General features: G+C 40.7%; 1 protein-coding gene across 3 annotated transcripts in view; it reads right to left on the reverse strand.

Moving 5' to 3' along the window:
- Nucleotides 1-26,947, reverse strand: part of nrg1 (neuregulin 1) — a 56,488-nt gene that overhangs the window by 1,941 nt on the left and 27,600 nt on the right. Inside the window, exons 5-8 of one of the 3 annotated variants that reach the window (XM_077585411.1) lie at nt 15,584-15,607; nt 14,747-14,849; nt 13,561-13,687; nt 13,344-13,465 (exon numbers count right to left, since the gene is read on the reverse strand). In XM_077585411.1, the coding sequence (XP_077441537.1) occupies nt 13,344-13,465; nt 13,561-13,687; nt 14,747-14,849; nt 15,584-15,607 (376 nt within the window). The remainder of the gene's footprint in view (nt 1-13,343; nt 13,466-13,560; nt 13,688-14,746; nt 14,850-15,583; nt 15,608-26,947) is intronic. The other 2 variants (XM_077585414.1, XM_077585413.1) reach the window with 2 other exon arrangements.

Raw genomic sequence — 26,947 nt, forward strand, 5'->3', positions numbered from 1 at the left:
AAATGTAATGATAAAAAATGGATTTATTTTTATTATTATTATTACAAGGTATACATTTCAGTGAGGGTTAAGTTTTCCCTCTTTAATGGAAGAGTACCAACATTTTTGGCCATGTGTGTAATTGTTGTAGCAAATGTTGCCATATAGAGGGATATTTTACAACTTGTTCACACAATGATGACACAACATACGGAGAAATTGAGGATTCTGTGTCTTGCTTAAACTTGAATGAAGTGAATTCATCATGCTTGTAAGCATTACCCTGCCATGTTTTGTTTACTTATCACCATCATTTTTATATGTGGAAGAAATAGTGTGCTATACATTTGTTGTGACTATACTTTTGTCTTCATACCGATAAAAGAGGAAGGAGAGAATTCCCTGGAAGCTTGTTTATGCTTTGCATTCGGCAGTTTCTAATAGTGTGGATGGTATGTGGAGATTCTGTATAGCATGGCTAGGTGGAAGTACTGCTCACACACCAGAACTGTGTGAGACGGTGGCATGTACACGAGGTACTGCTCAACACCTGGTAGGTTAGTCTTGTCACACTGAATCAAAACGGTCTTGAATTATGATGATGCCATTAATGGAAAAATTTATAATTTTTATATGTATTTGACCAAAGAGGTTCTACTGTATTAATGCTCCATTATTTATGTTCGGCAAAGAGCAATATCTTCTAATAAAACCAGTGCCAGAATTTGGGTGTAAAAAAAAAAAAAATCATCTTATGTAATCTTTTCCATGAGTGCCCCAATCCAAACGTTGTCTTTCCAAAATTAAACGTTATGTTATCGTGATAGCATGGTCAGGGTTAGAAATTTAACATACACTAGACTACACTAACAAGTTCACAAGGATGCAGTGCTGACAAATGCGCCGGAAATGCACTTGGATATGAAACATATTTTTTGTGACTCCAGTCCTGGAACTTTACTACTAAACTGCTATATTATTTACATTAAGTAAGTATTGATAGGTATATTAACACCTGTAGAAGAGTATATGAATTTTATAGCTTTATGTTTATGTCAAAAAGTATACAGTATGTATTTTTTTCATTCAAGCCCACAATCTATGAACGGTGAGGCAAACGTTGAACACTGCACCGCTAAGATTCAAAAAAAAAAAAAAAAAGTTTTTTCCCTTATTTTAGGATGCTTTGACATTGAATTTTATTGTATGCTTTATCTTTGACTTTTTGTTGGTCTGACGCAAAGTTGAAATTTATCAGTTACCTCGTATTTAAGGCACATCCCTGTTGGAGCTGGATATGTCTCTGCTCTTCTTTGACTGAGCACTTAGGTCTTTGATGCCACCAGTGGCATTCAGCCGACCCCTACGGGCTTGTGTAGCATGCTGGCTATTCTCCGTCAATGACATCATGGAGACAGAATCAGTGTCTGACACAACACTGTTGCTCCAGTCATTACTCCAGCTGTGGAGACAGGGAGGGGGACGTTTATATGTACAGTTCTCAGACAGGCTTCTTTAAAAATGACATCAATGGCTTGGAGGTCAAATTGTAGTTTGTGTAAAGGTTTTGTCCTTCAGTGCCTGCAGTAACTTACTTTATTTGTCAGATTTATTAATGCACCATTTCGTCATTTCAACTTTTATATTATTCTTATGCGTTAACTCATTGACGGTTATAGACGTCAAAGTTCCATTTTAACTGGGGTGGCAGTGAATGATTTACATCGGATTATGGTAGTTTTGAGGACATGTTAACACAGAATCAATCAACCAATCAATCCAATCCAATCCATCCATCCATCCATCGTTGCCTTTTACATGCACACATGGACCAAAATGTTGGTACACTTTCATATTGAAGAAAAACCCATAAGGTTATTGCTATAATTTAAAACAGGTGGTGGGGTCACATACAAATGAACTGAAATTTAACTAATGAAAATTGGCCGTTGGTTTAAATGTCATGGTCTGGGTTTTTTGGTTTTGGTTCTGTTGTCTAGATTTGGGTTTTGATATTGTTTTGTTTTTTGTGTGTATGTTGTTTACTTTAGGCCCAGTCCAGAAGGAAGCAAAGCCGGCCGGCTTCATTCCTCAAACAAATCTCGTACACACAGAAGCATTTCAAGACTTGCGTGTGTCCAAAAGAAGACGCCGAGGATGTTTAACGGCTGTAATGTATATGCCAAGTCTGGTGTAGCGCGGTAGCGCAGCCACAGGGAGTTAACGGAAAGCGTAGAAGAATCAGCGAAGAAGACAAACTTTTTTCCCCCAATTCTATTGCAATCTACAGAACAAACATGGCTTTGCATGTATCAAACCAACATGGAAAAAGATGAACACAGGAGAAGTGACAATGGCGGGTGATTCAAGTACAACACCGCTTGTTGAATGTGGGAATAAAGAAGCAAAATATTTTGCTGCAAAAGCATAAGCAAGCTAAGGAGGCTGTGCAAAACTGCTACGACACGGCTATCCGCCATTGTTGTTGACAGATCCGCGAGAATTGGCGCATACGTCATCAATCTGCGACAATGCGTCGTCATCGACCTGCGACCATTACGTCATCACTGGAGGAGTATCCTGCATATGGAATCCAGACTGACGCGTACGGGGCACGATTTGCAAACTTTCCACTCTGGAGCTCAGTTTCGAAAGTGATCGGTTTCAAGCTCCAAAACCGCGCCATCGTGTGGACGAACGGCCTGAACAATAAGAAACTTGTGAGGATACATTGAAACTGGCTTTCGTGTGGACAGGGCCTTAGTTTCTGTCATGATTGATGTGGTGTTCTGTTTTCCTTGTGTGTCTCCCTTGGTCTCATTAAGTGTAATCCTGCTCACCTGTGTTTGCCTGCCCTTCTTCGTGTGTCAACCAATCAGTGCCCTCAGCCACTTGTGTCTTGCCCGGTGTGTGTCGTTATGTCAATTAGTCTCATGTTTCCCCTCTGTGTGTGCCGATCCATTTTTGTTGTTTCCACACGTCCAGCTTTTGCTGTCTTGCCTTATTGTTCCTCCACGTCTTGCCACGCTTACCTTTTGGATTTTGTTGTTTTTGTTTTATTAAACCTTGTTTGGACTACACCTCTGCCTCCTCGCTCTGTTTCCCTGCATTTGGGTCCTCAACCACACCCCAACGTAACATTAAATTGAGGTCCAACAGAATGACTGAGTAAGAATCACTCTGGAATGTCTTGATGATCTTGACATTTTATCGAACCCGGCACCGATTAAAGATGCAAATTTGTGAATGCATCTTTTAGGACATACTCAAACTGAATTTTGTGAAAAAACTGTTGTATGACATCATTCAGTCTTCAGAAAATTAATCCGACCGTTTGAGCATCTCCCCATTGACAGACCTATTCCAATAAGTCTATATATCTTTTTCTTCAAGATATTGTTTTGGCATGCTGAAAGTTGAAAGTATAATTTCAAATGTTAACTTGAGTCATTTTTCATCATCAACAAAAATCTCCAGGAAAATTAAGCAGCTGCAAAACCTTTTGCTCCTACCCCTGTGCTTCAACAACGCGCAGTACCAGACCTCTACCAACAAAGCCACCACACACACAACATCCAGAGTCATTTTTCGTGGTCAGGGTCGAAGCTTCCCTCCTTGAGCCTTATCATGGTGGAGGGGTTTGCGTTTCCCAATGATACTAGGAGCTATGTTGTCTGGGGCTTTATGCCCCTGGCAGGGTCACCCATGGCAAACAGGTCCTCGGTGATGGACCAGACAAAACATGGCTCACTGACCTTTTATGATGAGTACGAATATTGGATTCAGTTTTCCCTTGCCCGGACGCGGGTCACCGGGGCCCTCCTTTGGAGCCAGGCCTGGAGGCGGGGCTCGAAGGTGAGTGTCTGGTGCCCCATGGGTGAAGGCCCGGCCGGGCATAGCCTGAAGAGGCAATGTGGGTCACCCTTCCTATGGGCCCACCACCTCTAGGAGGGGCCAAATGGGTCGAGTGCATAGCGAGCTGGGTAGACATCGAGTCAGAGTGGACCATGTTCCGCGCCTTCATTGTTGAGGCGGATGATCTGAGCGGAAGAGGCCAGTCCGTCCAAGCAGACCCAAACGTATTGTGAGGGTTTGCTGGGAACGTCTGGCGGAAAAGAGTTTCAACGCCCACCTCCGGCAGAACTTATCTCCCATATCCCAGGTAAGGCGGGGGACATTGAGTCATGTTCCGCGCCATCATTGTTGAGGCGGCCGATCTGAGCTGTGGCCATAAGGTGGTTGTTGCCTGTCGTGGCGGCAATCCTCGAACTCGATGGAGATGCCGTCAAGCTGAAAAAGCAGTCCTATCATGCCTTTTTGGCCTGTGGGAGGCAGCTGACATGTACCGACTTGCCAAGCGGAACGCGGCTTCAGCGGTCGTTGAGGCAAAAACTCAGACATGGGAGGAGTTTGGTGAGGCCATGCAAAATTACTTCTGGACGGCTTTGCGGAAATTCTGGTCCACCATCCGGTGTCTCAAGAGAGGACAGCAGTACTCCATTAACACTGTGTATAGGGGAGATGGGATGCTGCTGACCTCGACTCGGGATGTCGTAAGTCGGTGGGGAAAATGCTTCGAAGACCTCCTCACTCCACCGACACATCTTCCTTTGAGGAAACAGAGTCTGGGGACTCTGAGGTGGGCTCTGGGGTCGAAGTCACTGAGGTGGTTGGAAAGCACCTCGTTGGCAAGGCCTCGGGGTTGGATGAGATCTGCCCAGAGTTCCTAAAGGCCCTGGATGTTGTGGGGCTGTCGTGGTTGGCACGCCTCTACAACATCGTGTGGACATTGGGGACAGTGCCTCTGGATTGTCAGACCGGGGTGTTGGTCCCCCTTTTTAAGAAGGGGGACCGGAGGGTGTATTCCAACTATAGAAGGATCACACTCTGTCCGTCGGGACGTCAAATCTCGGATTCAGGAGAAGCAGTGTGGTTTTTGTCCCGGCTGTGGAACAGTGGACCCTCGGCAGGGTCTTCGAGGGTGCATGGGAGTTCGTCCAACTAGTCTGCATGTGTTTTGTGGCTTTGGGGGGTGCTTCGGAAGTACGTGGTACGTGGTACTAAGCCCCCTGATACGGGCTGTTAGGTTCCTGTACAACCAGTGTCAGTTTGGTCCGCATTGCCGGCAGTAAGTCGGATTAGTTTCCAGTGAGGGTTAGACTCCGCCAAAGCTGCCCTTTATCACCAATTCTGTTCATAACTTTTATGGAAGAACATTTTTAGAATTACTAGGCGCATTGAGAATGGTGACATGCGCGAGATGCTGTGATTATCGCGAGACCTACAGCGAGACCGGGACACCCCAACATGGCAGCGCCCTGCTGCTAAGATAGAACTAGCTCTATTATGCTAAACTAATTCGAGTTTAACCATCATATATCTTGGCTTTTCTCTTTTCTCTTTCATCCGACAGATTTGGAATACCATCCAACGTGGAGGACCTCGAACGCTTCATTGACGGTTATTTTTACAACTGCGCGATGGAGGACTCTTCCGTCGAGAAACCGTCTAAGAAACCCTCTAAAAAGAGAAAGAATGACTCAGCGACGGACACGGACGACCTAACTACTACGGAGGTCTCGGTCAGTATGCTGGAGTCCATAAATAAAAAGTTAGAGGTCCTCTCCCTAATCTGCGAGGAGGTGAAGGGATTTAAGGTAAGTATGGAATTCCTCAGCCAACAAATAAATGATCTCCAACGCAACAATGCCGAGATACACGCTACACTCGTGACTGTTTCAGCCGAGTTAGAAACCATTAAAAAGGAAAATAAAATGCTAAAAGAAACTATTCTGGATGTTCAATCCCGTAGCATGCAGGATAATTTAATATTCTTAGGTATATCCGAGAACACCTCTGACAATCCAGAGGTTGAGATAAAAAAATTTATGACGACATCGTTAAAAATTCCTCAGGAGACGGTAAATAACATCTCCTTTCACCGGGTACATCGGCTTGGAGCCCGTAGGGGCAACAGACCCCGTCCTATTATCGCCAAATTTGAGCATTTTAAACAAAAAGTATTTGTTAAAAGTAAAGGACGGGAGCTTAAAGGGACCTCATTCGGAATGAATGACCAATTCCCTAGAGAGATTAATGAGCGGCGAAAGGTACTGTTTCCTATAATGAAACAAAATAGGCAGGAGGGTAAACGGACTATGATGGTCGTTGATAAACTATACATTGATGGCCAACTATTCCGGAACCCCAACTCCACTCCCTGGCTGTTCTAATTAGCATCGATGGAACTAAACTTTGTTTGATTATTAGATGTATACATATACATATACATATACATATACATATACATATAATGTATATGTGGTTATAAAACCTAAAATATGAATACTCATTATGTTTACGCTATATTATAAATATAATAATAATACATAACTATATCTAAAAGTAGATTTAAACAAAAAAAAAAAAAATCTCGCTTGGGTTACCAGTTACTGGTGTATTATAATGTTGTTTAACTCCCCACTAATGTCCTTCACTTTCACATCCCTACCCGTTTTTTCACTGTTATATTTACTTACACATTTCCTTATATTTTACACAAATTATATAAATCACCTAACTACTTTGATTCTATCCTATAACATGCCAGTATTGACAAATGGCCTATGCAGATATTTACACAGGACTGAGCCTATATTGTTTGTATGCATAAATTAGTTCTGGTTTCCTGGAATGTTTGTGGCGCTCGCTCACAGGCAAAAAGAATAAAAACTTTAGACCATCTCTTAAAATTAAAAGCAGATATTTGCCTCCTGCAAGAAACCCACCTACAAAAATCTGAAGAAAAATTACTTATTGATAAGAATTTTAGCCAGGCATACTCTGCCCCTTATAACAGCAGACAAAGAGGAGTCTGTATACTCATACATAAGAATTTACTCTTTACTCTAAATAATACAATAACAGACCCAGAGGGCCGATACATTATTATTCAGGTAACTATATTTAATAAGATATATACACTTGGCAATTTATATGCCCCTAATAATGATGATCCGGCCTTTTTCCATGAATTTTTCTCTCAGCTGTTTGATTTAGCAGCGAACTCTACTATTATTATTGGAGGAGACTTTAACACAGTCTTAAATCCATTAATAGACCGTTCTAATAACACAACATGTATAAGGCGATTACAATCTACTAAAGTAATAGGGGAATATATGGATGATTTTGGCCTCGTCGACAGCTGGAGACTTAAAAACCCAAATAAGAATTAATTTACCTTCTTTTCCGCTGTACACCGGTCTTTTTCAAGAATTGATTATTTTCTTACAAATAACTCTATTGCTGATAAAACTGTTACAAAAATACATCCTATTATTATTAGCGACCACGCACCAGTCTCACTTTCCCTACAAGTTGATTATACCTTTAAACCACCACCAACATGGCGTTTTAACATCTCTCTGCTAAACGATGCAGAGTTTGATAAAATTATAAGGAAAGAATGGGCAGACTTTTTGGAAATAAATGACTCTCCAGGCCTATCGCCATCTCTTCTCTGGGAAGCTGGGAAAGCAGTAATTAGAGGTAAAATTATATCATATTCATCTTATAAAAAGAAACAGGATCAAAAATTTGAAAATGACTTGGAAGATAAAATTAAACAACTGACGGATGAGTACGCAATAAACCCAAATGACCAAATATGGACTGACTTACAAAATACAAAAATACAGTTAGACGATATGCTAACTAAAAAGACAGAGTTTATAATACAACAATTGAGATACAACAACTTTGAATATAATAACAAATCAGGTAAATTTCTTGCAAACCAACTTCAACGCAATCGGGAAAAATCTCTTATAACGGCTATTAAAGGGACAACTGGTGAATGTACACAATCACCAGAAGAAATTAATCAAATTTTTTATAACTATTATCGCAACCTATACTCAGAAACTAACAAACCTAACCCTGAGCATATTGAGGCATTCCTCAGTAGCTTAAATATGCCTCAGTTAACTACTGAATATAAAGATATGTTAGAAGCGCCACTTACTATAAACGAGTTGTACAGTGCTCTAGATAGTATGCCTAATGGCAAGGCACCTGGCCCAGATGGTTATCCGGCTATATTTTTTAAGCACTACTGGTTAATGCTTGCTCCGCTATTCTTAAGAGTAGTAACAGAAATTAAAACTAATGGTTACATACGTCCACACATGAATACAGCAGCAATTAAACTTTTATTAAAGCCAGAAAAAGACCCCACCCTTCCATCAAGTTACCGTCCGATTTCACTAATTAACACTGATATCAAAATTATTACTAAGGCTTTCACATCTAGATTAGAAACAGTAATCTCGACAATTATTCATAGCGACCAAACAGGCTTTATTAAAGATCGTCACTCTACTAATAATATTAGGAGGCTCTTTAACCTTATTAGCATGTCACAGCGGCATGATAAGAAGGCAGTTATTATATCGTTGGATGCAGAAAAAGCTTTTGACAAAGTTAACTGGTCCTTCCTCTTTGCTGTTTTAAATAAATTTGGCTTTGGGAAATCATTTATCCACTGGGTGTCAGTATTATATGATTCTCCCAAAGCTACAGTTACTACTAACAGGATTATATCTAAGAGCTTTATTTTACAGAGAGGCACAAGACAGGGATGCCCACTATCCCCTTTATTATTTGCAATATTTATCGAGCCACTTGCAATAGCCATACGCCAGGAAAGAAGGATTCAAGGAATTCACTCTGGGGTAACAGAACATAAAATTAATCTATATGCCGATGATATTTTACTTTACCTAGAAAACCCGGCGATTTCGTTAGGGGAAGTATTTAACTTAATAACTAAATTCTCACAGTTGTCAGATTATTCTATTAACTGGACAAAATCAACACTTCTACCTATTACAGAAAATTCATGGAACCCTGCAAGCCAGGACCCACATTACTCATTTCCTATAGGTAATTTAAAATACTTAGGCATAAAAATCTCACCTAAATTAACTGATTTAATTCATTTAAATTTTTCTCCACTTCTGGATAACATTCATAGTGACTTGGAACGCTGGAATAATCTTCCGATTTCTTTAATAGGACGAATAGCCACCGTTAAAATGAAAGTTTTACCTAAAATAAACTATTTTTTCTCAATGATTCCATTTAAACCTACGGCTAAATGGTTCCAGTTGTTGGACTCAGCCGTTACAAAATTTTACTGGAAAAAAAAAAAGCAAAGATTAGTCTATCTACTCTTCAGAAAAATAAATCCAAAGGTGGTCTAGAGGCACCAAATTTTATGTACTACTATATAGCTAACCAGCTACAATATATCGTTCTATGGGCACAACCCAACAGAGATACTAACTGTTGGCTGGAACTAGAACAGAAGGATTGTAATAACCTCAGACTTCTAGATTTACTCTTTATTACAACATCGATTAAGCGACATAATTGTTTTAAAAACCCAATGATCTCCGCCACCCTGACTGCTTGGTGGAAGGCATTAGAAATTACAAAAGCCCAAGTGGAGCCCTGTGGGCTTTCTCCCCTATGGCATAACCCTGACTTTCGAATTAACAACCAAACGTTTTATTTAGGTGTGTGGGAGCAGAAAGGAATCACACATCTTCACCATCTCTTCTCAGATAATATGTTTATATCATATACATCTTTGCTCCAAAAATACAAAATAACAAACGGAAATTTTTTACATTATCTGCAAGTTAAAAATATGATAAAGAAACAAATTCCAACACTTCAGGGTACGCTCCAACCGCCTGGCTTAGCTAAAGATATTACCAAGCTTTCTCCGACAACAACAAAAAAACTTAAAAAAATATATAAGTTACTTTCATATACGGATAAAATGTCTTTACCCATCTTAAAATGGGAGACAGACTTGTCTATAGCTCCGGAATCTGACTTTTGGATTCAAGTTTGTGAAAATGCATTTAAAATGACAAAACACACAAATTTACAACTTATCCAATACAAAATAATCCATAGAACATACATTACTCAATATATGATGAAGAAAATGGGCCTCTCCGACTCCGACATTTGTCTCCAGTGTTTACAAAACACTACAGACACTTATTTTCATGCTTTATGGTTATGCACCCCGGTTATGTATTTCTGGACTAAAGTCTTAGAAAAACTTTCCGCTATCTTGGACTATAGGATACCTTTATCTCCAAACTTGTGTTTGCTAGGTGACCTAACAACAACTGACCTACCACATAAACAATTTCAATCTACACTTGTAGCCCTTACTATCGCTAAAAAAACAATTCTTGTTAACTGGAAAAATAAACAAACTCTGAATATCGACCAATGGTCTAACCTCCTCATAAATCACATTTTAATGGAAAAAATATCGGCCTCAAATAAAAAACAAATATCAAAATTCATAGAAATATGGTCTACGTATATAGAATATTTTAACCTAATTCTGGTTATTTAATTCTGCCTGTTAGCGAGAGCCACCACATCGTGATAACTTACATTGATGTCTCTGCATTTGGCAGTTTGTTACTAATGGTTGTGTTTTTATAGTCAGGAACCCAGTTGCTGTCAACAGGATCGAGCAGATTCACCTCCAATGGGCACTAAAGGCTAATATTCGGATTCACTGCATGCCAGGGGACTAACTCTACAGGTGCTGTCCCCCCTGGCTGGGCGTGGGCGGGTCTGCCCCTCTGTTGGCTGCTGGGTGGCGGCTGCGTCTTGGTCGTTCCCTGGGTCTCGTGGTGGGTGCTGTGTTGCGGGGCTCTCCTTGGTGTCCGGGGCGGCGCCGCCCCGGCGCGGTCCGTCGCTCTGGGTCCGGCGACGCGGGTCGGGGCCTGTGGGCCGCCGTGGTGCCCCGTGGTTCCCTCTCCCCTCCCCCTTCCTCCCCCTTGCTTCCTCTCCCTCTTCACCTCTCCCCGCCCGTCCTCCGCCTCCCTGTCCCTTCTCCCTCGTCGTCCTTCCTCCTCCTCTCCCCCTCTCTCTGCGGCCCTGCCGCTGCCTCCTGCCCTTCCTGTCGTCTCCTTCCCCCGTCCCCTCCCCCTCCCCTGTCCGCCCTCCTCCCCCTCCCCTAGGCCGGACACCGTCTCCGCCCTGCAGCTCCCCTCCAAATCCCCCCCACCCCCCATTAATTTATTTTAATGCACCACATACGCTCATTGACATGCCTGAGGGGCGGGTGGATCGGAGCAGGGGGGGATATCATTTCCCTCTGCTCCGGTTCACCTGCCCCCAATTTTAATGCACCACACACACACACTTATGTATATACACTGGGTGGGGTCACACTCACGGTTTAGGGGTAGAGTTCGCCAGTCGGCGAGCTGGCGAACTTAGTAACAGGGTTAGTTTTTCACTTAGATCGTTGGGGTGACGACCGGGGCCTCTGGTGGGGGGGGTGGTGGTGGGGGTGCCGGGGTGGGGGGTGCTGGGGTGGGGGGGGCGTCTGGGGATTTGGGGACCTGGGGGCGGTTGGGGCAGGGTTGGGGTGGGTGGCGGGGGTGGGGGGGCGTGGGGGAGCGGGGGTTGTGGGCCGGTGGGGTGCCTGGTGGGCCTGCAGTGCCCCGTCCTGCTGCGTTGGGTTGGGGGCGCGGGCCGCGTTGGGGTGGGGGGCGCTCCTGCTCCGGGGTTTGCTCTCCGGCCGGTGGCCCCTGCGGGGCCCGGGGGTCGTCCTTTGGCGCGGCCGCGGCCTGGGGGGCCCTGAGGTGTTGCGCTTGCTCTGTCCTGGCGGGGGTCGACGGCTCCCCTCTTTGGTGGAGATTTTCATGCATGCTAGATCCACCACACCAGCATCTATCGAGACTCAGACACAATTTGTTTCTCCCTCAGGTCATTGATTCGGTGGAGGCTGGTGTCTGTGGATCTCACTCTGCTTCGTCTGTCCTTTCTACCTTTCCTCAGTTTCTCCTTTGGGCTCTTGAGGTTTCCCTGATTTGTTGGAGTTTGGATGTCTCTGGGGTTGGTGAAGGTTAGTGGCCCGGTGGGTGGTGTCTGGTCGGTGCTGGGCTTCGCTTTTCTTTCTTTTCTTTGGTCCCCCTTCGGGTCTCCTGGCGGCCCCACGACTCTGGCTGGATTTTGAAGTGTTCGGTTTAGGTGAACGGTATGGGAATTCTTATTTATTTATTTTATTTTTTTCTCACACACGCACGCACGCACGCACACACACACGCACGCACACACGCACACACACACGCACGCACACACGCACAAACACACATACAAAAAAAAAAAAAAAGGGAGAACAATGATGATGACATTTCAAATGATCATTACTGAGATCTCCCAGAAAAAAAAAAAAAGAATTACTAGGCGCAGTCGAAGTGCTGAGGGGGTCCGGTTTGGTGGCCACAACATTGCATCTCTGCTTTTTGCTGATAATGTGGTGCTGTTTGCTTCATCAAGCCGTGATCGGCAACTCTCACTGGAGCGTTTCGCAGCCGAGTGTGAAGGGGTTGGGATGAAGATCAGCACCTCAAAATCCGAGATCATGGTCCTCAGTCAGAAAAGGTTGACGTGCCCTCTCCGAGTCGGGGATGAGATCCTTCCCCAAGTGGAGGAGTTTAAGTATCTTGGGGTCTTGTTCACGAGTGAGGGCAGGATGAAGTAGGAGATCGACAAGCGGATTGCAGTGATGTGGACTCTGTAACGGTCCGTTGTGGTGAAGAAGGAGCTGAGTCGAAAGACAAAGCTCTCATTTTACCGGTCGATCTATGTTCCTACCTTCACCTATGATCACGAGCTGTGGGTCGTGACCAAAAGAACAAGATCACGGATACAAGCGGCTGAAATGAGTTTCCTCCGCAGGGTGTCCAGGCTCTCCTTTAGAGAGAGGATGAGAAGCTTGGTCATCCGGAAGCTACTTGGAGTAGAGCCGCTGCTCCTCCACGTTAAGAGGAGCCAGTTGAGGTGGCTCGCCTCACTGGAGATGTGTTCCGCGCATGTCCCACCGGCGTTAGGCCCCGGGGTTGACACGCTGGAGAGACTATGTCTCTCGGCTGGCCTGGGAACGCCTTGGGATCCCGCCAGAGGAGCTGGTTGAAGTGGCTGGGGAGAGGGAAGTCTGGTCGTCCCTCCTAAAGCTACTGGCCCCGCGACCCAACTCGGATAAACGGTATTAAATGGATGGATGGATAAGGGTTGAAGCTCACATCACATGTAACATCAACACCAAAAGAATGCCAGCATTAGCACAGTCAAATCCTAATCGTAGTTTGAAATCCTCAAAGTGCTCAAAAGCCAACACATGCGCTGCCCCTTCATTTTAACATTGCTCCTTTGACTGCATGTGTAGGAAATTGTGTGGTGTTATATCTGAACCAGCCATGGCAATGTCCACATCGGTGCCAGTACAAACATTTCATTTGAACGCTCTTTACCTTTGGCTGGAGATGTTGGTGAGTGTGGTAGGTTGTTGTGTTGATAAGGCATATTTGCTTGTGGAGGACGTTGTCTCTGTCTCTTTCTCAGCTGCATGTTGGATAGCTGTCCCATTACAACGCTATTAAAACATTTTTTTTTAAAGAAAGAGTGAATAGTATCATCAATAGTATATTCATTACATTTGCAATTTCATGTCAGTGAGTTGAAGCATACATTGGTCTGCTGCAAATCCTGTAGAGGCAAATTGGAAACCTGACGTCTGCTGGCAGATTTTGCCAGCTTGTTCCTCTTAGTTCTCAGGTTCTGCCTGAGGCGGTCGTGAAGCTTCTTCCTCTGCTTCCTGTTTTAGAAGAAAAATACTTTGAGCACATGTACTATGAATTCAGTTACACTTGAATTCAGCAGTTTCATTATTAGGGGTGTCAGGCAATAACAAATTTTAAATTGTAATTAATCGCATTACTTTAATTGTTAACTCATGATTAATCACAAATTGTATTTGTTCTAAATGTACAATAAAATGCACAATAACATGTTTTTTTCTAAGTTTCCATACTCCTGTTAACATAAAAGTGGGAAAAAAATGTTAAACTAATAGAAATATGGCTGAATTTTAGTAATTTCAGAATAATTCATAAAATTGAGTTTAAATTAAAAATATGTACTGTACTGTATAAACGAGTGTGATATTGATTTGTGTTATATATTATATATATATATATATTATTGTACATATTTCTGCCACTAGATGGCATAATTGCATTTGTAAGACGGTGACGGCTCAGTGCCTTTTTGTCTTCATATTAAGAGCTCTCTAATTTTTAATATGAAGTAACTTGTGAAATTCTGCACATTTTTAAAATTATAAAATACAACTTGACCCCAGTCACAAATATCTGCATTATTATTAAATGTATTACTGCTAAATTTTGACATGAATGTGTCTACGTTGCGACTGTAATTCCCCCGAGTACAGGCTTTCCAATTAAGGAAATGTCATTAATTGTGCGTTAAAAAAAATATAGTGGCGTTAAAGGAACTTTAAATTAACTCAAAATTAATGCACTAATTTTGACACCCATATTTATTATGGTTTGACTGTAGTAGCGGCCACAAAAAATATACAGCATGTGGTGGCTAATACACACCACAATATACGGTACTGTAGCTATAGCGTCCAAAAGCAAAGGGAAATGTACGTCTTTTTTTAATAGAATATTGGGGTAACTAATTTCCGAACAAATGCTATAAATTGGTTTCATCATCCATTTGATGATATTTAAGTTTTGTACCAGAATAGCTTGCATAAATTTTCCGACACGAATGGATATTCTAATTATATCATTGACTATACTTTTTAGTTATACAAAATCATACATCAAAATGTGGCATACTGTACTTTGTTTTGCAGTAGGCAACCACACACATGATTCCAACGACTAGGAGTGCAATGCAGATTCCTGTTATTGTTAAAATACGTTTCTGATACAGCTCCTCAGCTTCTGAAAAAGAGGAGAGTAGATTCTTTCAAAATCACATCTGTGAAACACAAACACACCCAACTGACGGTCAAACTTTTTATATACTCTATTTGGTCATCTAGCTTTTTGTTTGTGAATATTTTCACAAATACATTGTTTATTAGGACCCTTAATAGTGCTTGTAATCAATGAAGTAATTTTATAAATATTGCACAAACATCACTAGGAGAGAAAGGTTACAGTTTTCTAAGGTTTCATGCCAGCAAACACTTTGTAGAAGAAAGGCAGAACTAAAGCTGCAGCATGGAGAAAGAGAATTTAAGAATCATGAAAATGGAAATGAAGTTGAAAATAGAAAGAAAGGAGAAAGCAGCAAGACAGTGGTGTATCTTGATTGAATCATATTGACTAACAACTAATATAGGAACAAATAGTGAAGGGATGTGAACATACAGTATCAGATATTTAAAGCCCTGTTACCCTGTAATGAAGAAATACAAAGCAATTTAAGCCTGATTTACATTTTCAAAATAGATGCATTTTGGTGTTGCAACAACAATTGCTTGCATGTATGCATTCCTTGTAAATGGAATTATTAAATTTAGTAATCATAATTTTGTTGTCATTGCTTAAATATTTTCTAGAATCATATTTGTGCTACTGGTCCTGGATGTACGATCCCTTCATTTAACTAGCGAAAACTAACCAAGGGTTTTCATTTTCAAACTACTTAAGTAAGAAGGAATGGGCCATACCCATGAATTCAATTCCAAGATGTTCTGGCAGGGAAAATATAGAATTTTCAGATTAAATTGATTTGATGATTCTAAAGTCCAATAAAAATGAAAGTAAAATTGTGGTATGTATATATGCAGTATGCTGCCTATTCATTATAAGAAGTTATAATGGTTCATGAACAATGATTTTATTGCATGGAGGACATGACCGTAGTTTGAACACACAGATCTATATAAAAGTTTTTAGGATATCCATTAAGTGGTTGGTTTTAGCTACTTACACCTCTTTAGATACAAATTGGTACAACGTGGTCCCCACTATATCGTGTTTCATCCTTCACAACCCCGCTATAATATAGATTTTTAATTATATTTGTGCGGCAAACATTTTAGGCAGATGAACAATCCTGTATTAGTTACCTTTTCTTTTCTTTTTTTAATAGTTCCACAAGTCAAAATTTTGCGTTGTGTGCTGTCAGTGTAGTAACCTGTTATGTTGTTAAGAGGGCATCCTGAAGTTACTAATTATACTGTCGTCGTTGCTCCCACAAAGCAGAGAAAATAGACACCTGTGAACATTCTTAAATGCTCTGTTTGTATGTGTTGTTGCTCTGTGTGGGTTACAGTCGTTTGAAGGTTCATAATTACTTTGACATCTATGCTAATTTCCATTAGCCCGTTTATGGTGTCCCAATATTGTTACGCTAGTATACTTTCATTAGCCGAATTACAAAACTAAGACATTATGCCAATGAGTTTGTCATGCTCGACCATGTTTTACTAAATGTAAATGTCCTGTACATCGAGACAGTTTTGTACACATACTGTATGGATGTAGCCTATGTAATTCTCTTTCTGGTATTGGAATCTGATCAAAAATGAATCCAAAAGCTCAGCTGTTGTGCCTAACTTTGGTATATTATTATGGGGGACATTTATTTACAGAAATGGAAAAACAGTGGTACCTTAAGATATGAGTGACCCAATTTACAGAGTTTTTCCAGATACAAGCTGTCCATCGTACTAAATGCTGCAGCTAGATTTCTGATGAGGATGGGAACGTTTGATCATATTACCCCGATAATAGCCAATTTGCATTGGCTTCCGGTCCACATGAGATGCAATTTGAAAGTTTTGTTACTATTACACAGCTCAGCGCATCTCGTTGACCTACCATATGTTCCAACCCGAAACCTTAGTTTGCAACATGCTGGTCTTTTAGTGATCCCAAAACCAAAAAGAAGTCCTCAAGTTCAAAAGCGTTTTTGATTCGGACTCCAGTGCTCTGAAATGCCCTACCCTTGGAAATCAGAGCCAATACCTATGTAGAAACATTCAAATCTCATCTGAACACTTATTTTTACACCCCAAAATACAACAACAAAAAGACTCTACTTTGTGGATTTCACTTATTGCGGGTAATTTTTGGAACGTAACATCAATGATAAACGAGGGAACACTGCAATCCAGCCCAGATGTAACAAAGGCATGGATTACTGTTTCTAAGTGCTGCTGAGAAAGGAGTCACCTGCCTAAAATGAAAAAAAAAAAAACTGGATTTGACAACAGCACCAATTTAAAATTTAGTGCACCAAGAGGCCCAAGTCAGCAGGATAAGATGGACCACTGGGACCAAAGACCATAACTATTGTTTTCATTTAATTGAAATTCAAGAATTTGAGAGCCATGCAGGCTTTGATTTCCTCCAGACAGGACAAAAGTGGCCTCAATGAGAAAGCGTCCTTTTAGCTCAGCGACACATATATATAGATAGATCATCTGACTGTCATCCGCATAGCAGTAAAAATAAATCCCATGCTTCATTAAGATGGAGCCCAGAGGCAATAAATACAATAAAACGAGGAGGGGCCCCAGAATAGAACCCTGTGGAACACCGTATGACAGTGGGGCAGAGGATAAATACAACATTTTAAAAAGCTTCATTTGGCTGTTATAAACCACTTGAGGTATGCAATTAAAAAAAAAAAAAAAAAGAGTTTATAAACCTTAACTAGATTTAATTATGGGACTGCTGAGCGGAGCAAGCAGCAGCTTCGCTAGAAAATGGGTTTATTGTTGTGTTTCTTTATTATTCCACAGATTTTTCCGCAAAAATGCGTCCCGTACCGTAGATCGCACCGGGACAACTGAGGTATCAAATGATGCGGCTCGATCTGACTCGCTGCAGCATTATTTTACTAAGAATTCCGAGTTACCATGGTGACGCTATTCCCCAAAAACTCCCAAAAAAAGTCCCATAGGAATGAATGGGAAACCGAAAGTGATCAAATCAGATCAAGCACCTTTTTCCAAGACACTGCACGCGCATACGTTAACCGACCGATATGAATTTTAGCTCATTTTGTAGCAATTTTTCCCATCTTTAGCTCAGTGTCGAATTTTTTTTTAAGGAATGAAAGCTCTCTCCCCTGTGCGGGTTCAAAGACAGTGAGCGAAATAGCTTTCTAACATTGGTGTGTATTGGGTCGGCTTCAGTGGAGCAATTAGGCTTTGAGTGGCGGGAACCAAAAAATCTATTTCCAAAAGTTTCACTTCAACTCGTCACCATGGCCACAATCTTTGCTCACTAGACATCAAATTCTCACATTTTGTAGTGACAAGGGTCTGCTTTCAGACAAGCGTACTTTTATTTGGCTAAGGTGTCATTTAGTACCTTTATTTTCACTTTAAGGGAGGAGAAGTCGGACTTATTCGCCTGTCTTTTTCTTGTCTTTGTTAATTTTGCCTTTCTCTCTTAATTTCTGATAAATCATAAGTTTTCAACCTGCTCTCATTTGGTCATTTTTTATCCGATTAAAAAAATGAGAACATGCTCATGTACCCCAAACCCTTGCCGTTCTAACGAGCCATTTCTGGAATCTGCATCTTGAACCGTTAAGTCGTGAGAGGCTTTTGTTCGAGGTGTGCGTCTGTCATTCATTTCAGTTGAATGTGTGTACGTGACATCTCCAGTATGTTAAAGTTCCAATGTGTGTGCGTGAATGTGCATGTTTCTTTTTTTTCTTTTCTTTCTGGAGAGCTCAGTATTGTTCATTCGGTAATTTTACCGATTTGACATGTCATCATCATTGCTCATGTCATCATCATTGCTCATGTCATCATCATTGCTCTGTCATCATCATTGCATGTTTCTTAAAGGGACAGTAAGAAACTTTTAGTTTATGTTGATTATGGTTAACTTCCACATTTCTTGACCGATTCCAGTCGTTTAAATTTTAAACTGTTCAGCTCATTTACATTTTTTTAAGGACAGTAAGATACTTTTAGTTTATGTTGATTATGGTTAACTTCCACATTTGTTGACCGATTCCAGTCGTTTAAATTTTAAACTGTTCAGCTCATTTACATTTTTTTAAATACATTTTCAAAAAAAACACATTATTATTATTATTTTTAAGTTTTATTTTTTTTATTAAATGGAATGGACTGCTATTTAAATACTGCTTCTTCTTTTTTTTTACAAGTGCTACTACTATACTACTACTACTATTGCTACAAGTACTACATGCATCTTTCCACCTTGCAAGAGTCAGCAGTCCCGTTAAAAATTTCCGCGGGAATTTTTCTAGTTTAGTTATTAAATACAAACAAGAATAAGTCAACATAAATCATAATTTCTGAATTGGCCCCGACCACTTCTTACAGCAAAAGTTGGGCCTAGAGGTAAAAAAGGTTAAGAACTTGGGCAAATAGTATATATCTTTAGTGAATAGGACGTTAACAGGGACCAAGCTGCGGGTGGAGCTGTGGAGCAATTTTTAGCACTCTCAGCGGACGCAGCACATTCTTAGTGGATTTTGGCACATTCTTAGTGGATTTTGGCACATTCTTAGTGGATTTTGGCACATTCTTAGTGGATTAAATGTTCAATATCTATAAAACCGTTGCAGCACAAACTGAGATTTTTACACCACAAACCAGCATTAACGTAGCACAAACGTAACAGACTATTTTCGCAATTCACACTGCCGCTCAATTCAATTTTTTTTGCCCATATGCAACACATATCTGATGTTTTCATGCAGTGTGAACAGTACAATTATTATTTTTTTCAAATCCAACCTGGGCCTCTTTCATATGTGGATATAAATCGGATATGTATGCGATGCGCCTGTACTGTGAACGCTCATCCATACGCATCCGACCTATACATGTCATCAAAAGCCCGATATAGACCTCAACTCAGGACGTCGTAATAGATATATGTACAGTATATCGACACTTGTATCACATGGTGGCTTTTTATAGAACCGAACGTACGTAATTGTGGGTGACGTTTTCCTAGAATAGTTACACGTTGCCACGTCGTGTTTGTATCTTATTGTTTTTTTACAGTGTATGCCTTATTTATAGTTCGTAGTTAGTTTTGTAGTTTACAGTGTGTGACTAGCTGAATACTCCACTAAATTCAGATATTTTAACAAAAAGTGTCACGTCCAAAATTATTCTTACCTTTCTCCTCAAAATCATTAGAAAAGCCTTTATTGACTATCACAGCAAATAAAAAGCATCCTTATAGTTGCTGATCAGCTTTTTGCATGACTTGGCTGATATTTTTGCCTATTCAGCTTTAGTGATGAGCTTATCTTCTCATCACCCTGATCTTTAGTTCTCTCCACAGATTTTCAACTGAATTCAAGTATGGACTGTCTGGGCCACTTCAAAACGTTAATATTTTCGTCCACAAACCATTTCTTAACCACTTTTGCTGTATGTTTTGGGATTTTGTCATGCTAAAATGTCCACATATTCAAAATTTGCCGGGGGTATGAATAATTTCGGACTTGACTGTTAAGTACCCGAGCTTGGTCGTCGTTCCCCCCCCCCCCCCCCACACACACTGCTAAGGTAGCAACCCTAGCTCAATGGCATATATGCACAATTAGAAACTGCGTTTTTTAATTTTTTTAACCAATCTGATTTCATATTCACCAACACAGGCCTGTTAGCTGGTTTAGAACCTCTGACAGGTTGATCAGAGCTATTCAATTCCTGCGATGTGTGCAATGGGTGACAGGAAGTCAAATGTCAGACTTTTTGAAAAAAAATTGACAGGACAGATTGGCTAACACTGCACCTGGCTGGCTTGTTCCAACCCACAGAAGGATTTAATCGGTAATCCCAGAGCAACACGTATGAGTGCAACAACTAGCAAGCTCTGGGGACACAACACAACTAACTTGCTAGCTGTGAGGAGCAAAGAGGGGGGAATTTTTTTATATAAATCATCAGCATCTCTCTGAGTATGATTTAGTTATAGTAACTTTTTTATGTTTTTGTGATGTTATAAGATAAATATTGATTGTGAACTGCCGTAGTGTAGTGGTTTAAAAGTGAATGTTATAGTTAAGGCATAATTAATTCATGCTTACATCTATGTGAAGACATTTAACATTTTCTATGCATATTTTTACTGTTTATGAATTTACTTATAGTATATAGATGCCATATAAGTGTGATAATGTTTGTGTGAAATATATTGGACATATAACTGTAGTGTAAGGAATAACACTTTTCACTCCCTTCCAGCTGGTGAGACAGGAATGCACATGGGAGGCATGCATGTTCTCAAGTTGATAACACTGTGGGTCTTAGGGAGTCTAGGTCGCAGGGTCGTACCTGTCTAGTCATATATTTCCGGCTCTAGACAAGACTGGAGTAAACATGTCAATGAATCACTTGTCTGTTTATTATAATTGCTAACCCTTTGTCCAGCCTCAGAGGAGGAGTATGCTTTTTTCCTCTATAAAGCGACTGTGTGTTTTTCATATGGACACACTCGAGGCTTAACATCACCTTTGAATGTAAGCATGTCTTGTGTCTTTTAGGAGCTCCTAAAATAAATCTTTTGCAAAAGAAGCTTCTTCATCAGATCTCATTTTTCAATTATTTTGAACACGCAAAGATTACACTTAATATAGTAATCAACTAATACCTTCAATTGGTGACCCTCGACGGCGACAAATTGGGACGTTTTTGCAACAGCTGTGATGATCTTGGACAACTGAATTTCTAAATGCGCAAATATTAACAAGGTGAGTGGACAAATTATCCACGTAGAGAAATTCTGTTTGTTTGGGATTACTCAGAGCTGCATTACGTCCGTACCAAATTGTATTTGAGATCTGTGAACAAGTTAGGGGGGTTTTAGAGTCGTATTTGTTACGGAGGGACGCGAAAGTCCTCGATTATGACAATTACTACGACATTGAACCATGCATGGGTTGGCCCGTTGAATACGGAAGTGACGTCAAGTGGGAGCGCTCCGCCGTTCGGAAACGGCATATGAGATTGGTTCCGCGGTGGAATAGGCTGTCTTGTTTTTATTTTTATTTTGGTATGAATAAGCCCTCCGAATAATTTTACGGAGTGAGCGGAGAGGATAAGCCGCCCGTGTGGTATTATTACACGGTGTGTGTGCTGTGGGTTATTAAAAACCGTGGGACATAATTCCGCGGGGTGTGTGTGTGTTGTGTCGTATTAAGCCGCTCGTGTGATATTCACATTGGAAGCGAGAGCTATGAATTAAGCCGCTCGTGTGATGTCATTCACATTGGAAGCGAGAGCTGTGAAGTAGCCGCCCGCGAAGATCCGGATAAGTATTTATTAAGTCGCGCAAAAAGATATTTGATTTCTGTTTCGTTTTTCCTTTTTCTTTTATTTTTCTAAAAAATATATATATATATATATAATAATTTTTTGGGGGGATTAATGAGAATAGTTTTGATCTGTTGTATTGTAGTATCATAAGTGAGACGTCACTGACTTTATAAATATTATAAACGACTAAATTACTACATATAATGGACGACATTTTTGACCGAGACTCAGGGTGGTTTGATTTGCGTAAACTTCCGGTCCATACTCAAAGCTTGTCGCTAAGCGAACAAGTCACGGCCGCAACACTCGTCATGGCTGAAGCGCTGCCACCACGGCGACGGCGGAAGATGAAAAATATTTTAAATGAATGGATGCGGACTAATGGTGATAAAGGTTGGTTCCCACCGTTAAAATCTGAGACATGTCTGATTGCATTAATGAAGTCTGTAGAAGTTGATTGTGTAAACAGCGCCAGATGCTGATTACCTCTGTGAAAAACACATCTATAGTTTCTTCGAATGGAAGAAAAGTTAGACGGTGTGGGGTCGTGGACCAAATGTTGGTTTGTGCTAGAATGCTTGCGTTGGGTAGCTCTGTGAAAGTTGCTCGTAAAACTGTTGAGCGAGTCCGCTAGCCACGGCTCGGCTAACGACAACGTGTTAGATGAACGCATGGCGAATGCTTGGCTAAAATCTCCGCCAGCTTAAAATTGTTGGAAATGAGACATGACCCGGAAAATAGATTAAATAAGGCAAAAATTTTTTGGATTGGAATTGGCTCGGCATGCGGAGATTGCACAGTCTATTGGTTCTAGATGGCGTACTAATCTGGAGCATGTGTGACTTGTGTGATTAGGAGAGAATGTTTTTTTTTGTTATAAAATGACTAGGGTCAATTGTGTGATTATAATGGGAATTTTTCTAGTTGGTATGTGTGTGCGTATGTGCCCCAAAAGTTTGAAATAGTTGAGAGAATTGTTGAGTAATCGAATGAGACCTAGATAAGGAAAGTGGGGGCTATCCGGGTGGTTTGGAAGTTAACTGAATCTGTAATTGGGAATAAGAAATGTGTGGATGGATATTTCATTTGTTTTTCTTTAAAATCTTTAACTGTATGTTTGGTGTTGTTTTTGAGTAGAAAAGACTGGTGTGATAATGGCGTTTGTTTTTCGTATAGGAATGTAGAAAAAAAATAGGTTTTGAATGTGATTTTCCCTCCCCTTTTTTCTGCTCCTTCCCTGTGTCTTGGAAGAGAGGAGGGGGATTTGTGTGGAAAATAGGAGTCAGAGGGCAATGTGTCCTGTAATGGGAGCTTTTCTTTTTTCTAGGTAAGAGAAGAATGCGGAAAGATAAAGAGGTCTATATGATAACTACAGGCCACTATCATATTATTTTAAAATCAGATCTGTGTTTTTTATAGTTGAATGAGTAATAAAACCAAATTTTATAGTTGAATAAGTAATAAAACCAAATTTTAATTGAAATAGACTTTTCATTTTTGATTTTTGATTTCCCCTGCATCTCTGATAACTCATTCGTAGGTGTGAAAATGATTTAACCTTTGTCCTTATCTGAGTCCCATTCTAGAAGTCTAGAGAGTACTTTCCTCCAAGTGGCCAGGGTGACTGACAGCTGTCACATCTTCTTAAATTTGAGGTAACATGTAATGAAGAAGGAGTCTATAGTAGACATATGCGTAAATATAGTAATACTACTTGCTATAATGTAGAACACATTTAGATGAAACTACAAAATACATATTTTTTTAGAAAATTATTATTATTTTTTGATTATAACAAGCATATAAATCTCTTGCTATGATCTCATCTCCCTCTGTCTGTTCCGAGTGTATAAGTGTTTCAGGCAGGTTCAATCTTTGACGAGAGGTGTTGTTCTTGGGTGTCTCCAACGTGCTGGAATAACCTGGCTGTTGGGCACAGAGTGGACGGCGAACTGAACAATGGTCACTTTCGGGGGGGGAAGTGATCACACGGACTGCGAAAAGGATGGTATACTGCAAATCCGCTCGCCATGAGACTGTTCAATGACTCTTATGAATTATCTGAGCAAAATGTCCATCAACTCTTTGAGCAGACATCTCAAACTCTCATCACAGCCGTCCTGATGAAACTGTCAGCGGTCTCCAGTGACAGCTAAGGCCTGCTTTGAACTTTGCCCTGCATAAACTGCTATCAACAAGGACAGGAAGGAATATGAACTCCAGTGTGGACTCAAAGTTCGAGTCATCTGAGATCGGCCTTTGAGTCATATTTTGGTCTGTTTTGAGTACAGTTTGCACTCTGTAATGTGTCGGAAAAGGAGATGTGATCTATAGCAACGCAGTTTCGGAAATTGAGAACGGCTTATGTGAATTAGGGTAGTATAAAATGTATTCTAATTTTTAATACTATATTTTCCGTTGTTTGATGCTTGTTGAATTTGGTCTTCTAATTTTTTGCCCATTTTCCTTTTAAATTTTAGCTTCTGGATTGGACTCAGATGTGGAACACTTACGGCAAAATTGCTGGTTAATTTTTTTTTAAATTTTGATTAAGGTCGCAGCACTGATTTTTAATTGGGTCATGATCTGCAAATTTGCCTACTGTGTTTTACAAGCCCCGCTACTCTGTAGAAGAGGGGAGGATAATTACCATTTTAAGATTACTTTTTGGTTTATTTGAAGTAGATATTCTGATCTTTTATCTTATTTTATAGTTAGTTTGTTTTTTCCTCACCCTGTGTTGCCTGGACAGAATTCAAATTTGCGGCTCCAAGGGTTTTGTTTTTAGGAATTGTTGCAAGACTAAGCAGGATCTGCTCCTGTAGTCTTGGTGTTGGCCAAATTGCCCCAATTTGGTTTTTATTATCTACAGGACACAAGGTGTCTGTTTTTCCTCTTTGAAGCAGCAATTTGGAAGCGGCTGCAGTTTTCACATTCAGGTCTGAAATGATCAAAATTGATCTTTATCAGATGGGGGAATGATTGGTCTGTCGGTGTATCAAAAGGAAGTCTGATGTGAGAATGAAGTTTGGTGTGAGGAATTTACAGGCAAAGAATGGAGCGGAGAATTGGAGGATTTGACTTGGAGAAAAGTAAGTTCTACAAAGATGACAAAAGACAACCCGAATAGCAGAAAATAAGGTAAGTATATTCAATTTCAGAAACGATTGAAAAGTATAATTTCTAGAGCCCATGGAATTTGCCATTTAGGTGTGGAAGGAACATTGGGACACCTGGTGGACATTATTTTATGAGACAAGTTGTAAAAATGAACTGTAGGACTGCAGTGTTTATTAAAGGTATAAATATATATAAATCTCTTCTCAGACTGTTTATGGCCCGGCCGGACATGAATAGTTCTGAGTTAAGATGATGTTGTTTTTAAATGATTTACACTGCTATAATAAAAAACAGCGTAAAAAATACAGAAATTTGATGTATGATAAAAAGTACATTTATGCTAAATCTACAACAGTAAATATCATGGTAAAATATTTGATTAATCATTATCTACTATTATAAGGGCTTCTTAGGAATATTGGATTAGACGAACCCATTTGAAAAAACAAAAACTTCATAAGATATAAAAAGGTTGGACTCCTTTTGAGGGTCATAAAAACAGGCTGTTTCCCGCCCCCAATGTTCCGCTGGGGAGTCACACGTTGAGAGGCCCCCGGTAATTAAAGAGATAGTGTCTACATTCTCTAAGCTAACAGATAACCAACCAGAAGTTCCTTCAAAAATAAATGATTGTGAATATGTGTGGTTGAAAGTAACTAAACCGAAATGGTCTTGTCCTCATTGGCTAGGTCCATTTAAGGTCAAGGAGCGTACATCCTGTGCGGTGCGCTTGTATCGAAAAGGGGATACTTGGTATCACCTCTCATCTACAAGGCCGGCTGTTTCTGGTTCAACAATGCCACCAAGGGCAACCGTCTGATGATCTACGCCCACACCAGTTGGAGCCATCTCACCGAGCCCCACCACGCCGTTTCCAGTGTCTACCTGACAAGCTGTCCAAGGAGGGAAGCTGCAGCGGGGGAGGTCCTGGAAGGAGGTTCATTGTAGTGCCTTTTCCATGGGCAAAGCTGACCAAGTGTCAACCTGCTGTTTGAAGGAGAAATCACTCAATGGTGATTTGAGTCACATGCCCCTTTTTCATCAATTCACAAGGATAGAGTCACACTGGGAATGAAGTCCCGTGACCTTTCCTGCGATCTCTGGCAGTGAGCCAGGGTTCAGAAAAAGGCTGACAACGCCTCTAAAAAAAAAAAAAAAAAAATCAACCAACGACTGACAAACATCCTTCTCCTTCGACAAAAGAACTTCTTCTCAAGATGGCTTCGATGAAGAACTCTGCTACTAATTGCTGCATTGTGACGGTTTTTCTCTTGTTAATTGTTGTGCCATTTTGGTTTTTCATGAAACCCCTTGACGTGAGTTTGAATACAACACATCGTGATAAAAGAAATGTTATTTCTACCCAAATTCCAATGGATAATGAACTGGGCGTATAATAACTCAATTGTCCTGACCGTTGCTCCTAACACAAACACATCTGTCAAACTCCCCATTAAATCTTTGAAGGGATTTAGTAGTGGGGGGCCGACGAAGGGGGGCCTTTGGCTCAAGTACTGGTGGTATTTGACAGGTAGTGTTTTACGACTGGACTGGAGCACCTTCATTACCACCCAAAGTGGCCGATACTGGCCGTCCAGTGGTGAGGCAGTTTTTTTTAGCAAGAGAGTAACATTGAGAAGA

Source organism: Vanacampus margaritifer, chromosome 14 (genome assembly GCF_051991255.1).
Source record: "Vanacampus margaritifer isolate UIUO_Vmar chromosome 14, RoL_Vmar_1.0, whole genome shotgun sequence".
Taxonomy (NCBI): domain Eukaryota; kingdom Metazoa; phylum Chordata; class Actinopteri; order Syngnathiformes; family Syngnathidae; genus Vanacampus; species Vanacampus margaritifer.